Genomic DNA, 2,500 nt, shown 5'->3' with positions numbered 1-2,500 from the left:
TTAAGAACAAGTTCAGCTCAAGGTTACAGATCATAATGTCGGTCTCCAGGTAGGGAAAAAAAGAGAAAAAATAAAAATGATGGAAAATAGATAAAAGATGAAGTAGAAGAAGAAGAGGAAATGTATTTTCATCTTCAATTTATGTACTTTTAGAGTATGTTTGTATCAGAATTTGGCAGATGATTGAAATTATTATTATAATTATCTATTATTATAGTTATTCATTATTATAATTGTTTTTTTATTATAATTATCATCTGTTATTTAGAGTAATTATAATTGATTGACTGACAGAGAGACTCAGTCATAGAGATCATCACATCTTCATCACACTAGAATTTGAAGTTATTAAGTAGATATTCCTCATCACATACATTTGAAATACTGTCATCACATAATCTCTCTGTATAAAACACCAACTTATATAAGGACAGCCACACTGTCATCACATCACTTATAAAACTGTATCATTAAATGAGGTCATCACACTTTCACCAAACTAAAATACGTTTAAGGCTAAATCATTATTACTAATCTTCTTTTGCAGTAGCTTTGTCCCAGTCATTTAAGGGATCGCTATGTAAACTAGTTCTGACAGTTTTTTTTATGACTGGATGCCCTTCCTGACGCACACCTTCTTAATTTACCCAAGGTCTAAATAAGTACTTACATAGTATTTATACAAGTACTTATATAGACCTTGTATTTACCTGGACGTGATCGGCAATGACTTGCACTGGCTTGCTCACCCAGTGGATGGGTTAATCTTTATTACTCACCCTACGCAATAAAATAGTGTCGCAAGAGATTTTCACAGCCTCACTATTCGTTATTTAATCCTCTCTCGCTCTTCACCTTATAACCACCTCAAGACTATCCAAGAATTCGCCACCGCAGCTTCGTGTCCTAGCTCCTGTCCCGAAGTTCTATGCCACCAGACCACCTAAAAACTACCTTATGACAACCTTAAACAACCCTAAGACCACCCACGAACACTTGAAACCACCTAACGACCTAACATCACCTAAGAACTACCTGTCCCCTTAATTCAGCTTAAATTCACCTTGCTTTCCCATAAATAACCTACAGTCACCTAAGAATCTCTGCCACAGGATGAACAGAGCTACGTGTTCGTGCTCCTTAAGACTACTTAAAATCATCTTTTAAAAAACTATCCTTCCTTAATCAACCTAAAACCACCTAAAACGACCTTAAATCACCTTAAACCCACCTAAGTATCTCCCATCTCTACCACAGGACGATCACAGCTTCCCAGTCTGGAGACCACGTCGAGTTTTACACCACTTAAGACCGCCTGAAGTCAGCTAAAGACTACCTATTCCCTTATACAACCTTATACAACCCTTAAACCACCTTAAACAACCTTAGAACCACCTTAATCCTTGTTAATTCTCCTAATTAGATTGATTCCCCGACGCAGGACGAACACAGCTACGTGTCCGAACTCCTTGCCCGATCTGGAAAATTTTACACCCCCTTAGGACTACCTAAAGACCACCTTTAACCATCTGTCCCCTTAAATCAACCCGAAACCACCTAAAATTACTTTAACCCCACCTAAAGGTCTCCCATCTCCGCCACAGGACGAACACAACTACGTGTCCGAACTCCTTACCCGATCTGGAAAATTTTACACCATCCTAGGACAACCTAAAGACTACCTTAAAAACTACTTTAAAAACCATCTGTCCCCCTAAATCAACCCGAAACCACCTAAAATCACTTTAAACCCACCTTACGTTCCCCCATCTCCGCCACAGGACGAACACAACTACGTGTCCGAGCTCCTCTCCCGATCCGGAGACCACGTCGAGTTCTACACGGACGCTGGTGACGTGAGCGTGGGCGGCCTCAAGACGTGGGTGTGGGAGACGACGCTGGGGAGCCTCAAGTACGCCCGTTGGTGGCCTGGTGGGTGTGCGGGCGTTGGTTTTGGGTGGGGAGGGGGGGGGTAATTGTTTGGGTGATGTTTGTGTTTTGTTTGTTTTGTGTAGGCTATGTTTTTGAGCTTGAATTTACGTGCTTTTTTTAATTTGTTTAAGCTTGTTTTTTATCGTTCGTTTGTATCGTTTAATTATATTTTATCTTGATCTTTATCCATTTTTGTATTATATTTCGGCAAGGTGATCTACATAATAGACGTACACATTCTATATGCTAATCCCCTTTTCCTCAACCCCATCTCATCCCCCTCCCTCCAACCCATTCCTCTCAACCCTCCCCCACCCCCTACCCCCACCCAACTGCCTTTACCCTCTCTCCCTCTCTCCCCACCCCTCCTTCCTCCTCTTACCCACCCTCAACCCTTACACTAACTCTCCTCCACTCCCCCTTCCTTCACTCCTCCTCCCTCCCCATCCCACCCACACCCGCTCCACTAACTCTCCCCCCCTCCCCCTTCCTTCACCCCACCCTCACCCCCTCCACTAACTCTCCTCCCCTCCCCTTCCTTCATCCCTCCTCCCTCCCTACCCCACCA

General features: G+C 42.6%; 1 protein-coding gene across 4 annotated transcripts in view; it reads left to right on the top strand.

The window, feature by feature from the left end:
• The window catches only part of LOC113804116 (uncharacterized), a 139,313-nt gene that overhangs the window by 102,398 nt on the left and 34,415 nt on the right, over window positions 1-2,500 (top strand). For all 4 annotated transcript variants that reach the window (XM_027354953.2, XM_027354951.2, XM_027354952.2 and 1 more), the window contains exon 7: window positions 1,782-1,932. In XM_027354953.2, coding sequence (XP_027210754.2) covers window positions 1,782-1,932 — 151 coding nt within the window. The remainder of the gene's footprint in view (window positions 1-1,781; window positions 1,933-2,500) is intronic.

Source organism: Penaeus vannamei, chromosome 25 (assembly GCF_042767895.1).
Source record: "Penaeus vannamei isolate JL-2024 chromosome 25, ASM4276789v1, whole genome shotgun sequence".
NCBI lineage: Eukaryota > Metazoa > Arthropoda > Malacostraca > Decapoda > Penaeidae > Penaeus > Penaeus vannamei.
The sequence above is the reverse complement of the archived record's forward strand: the minus strand, read 5'-3'. Positions and strand labels throughout refer to the sequence as shown.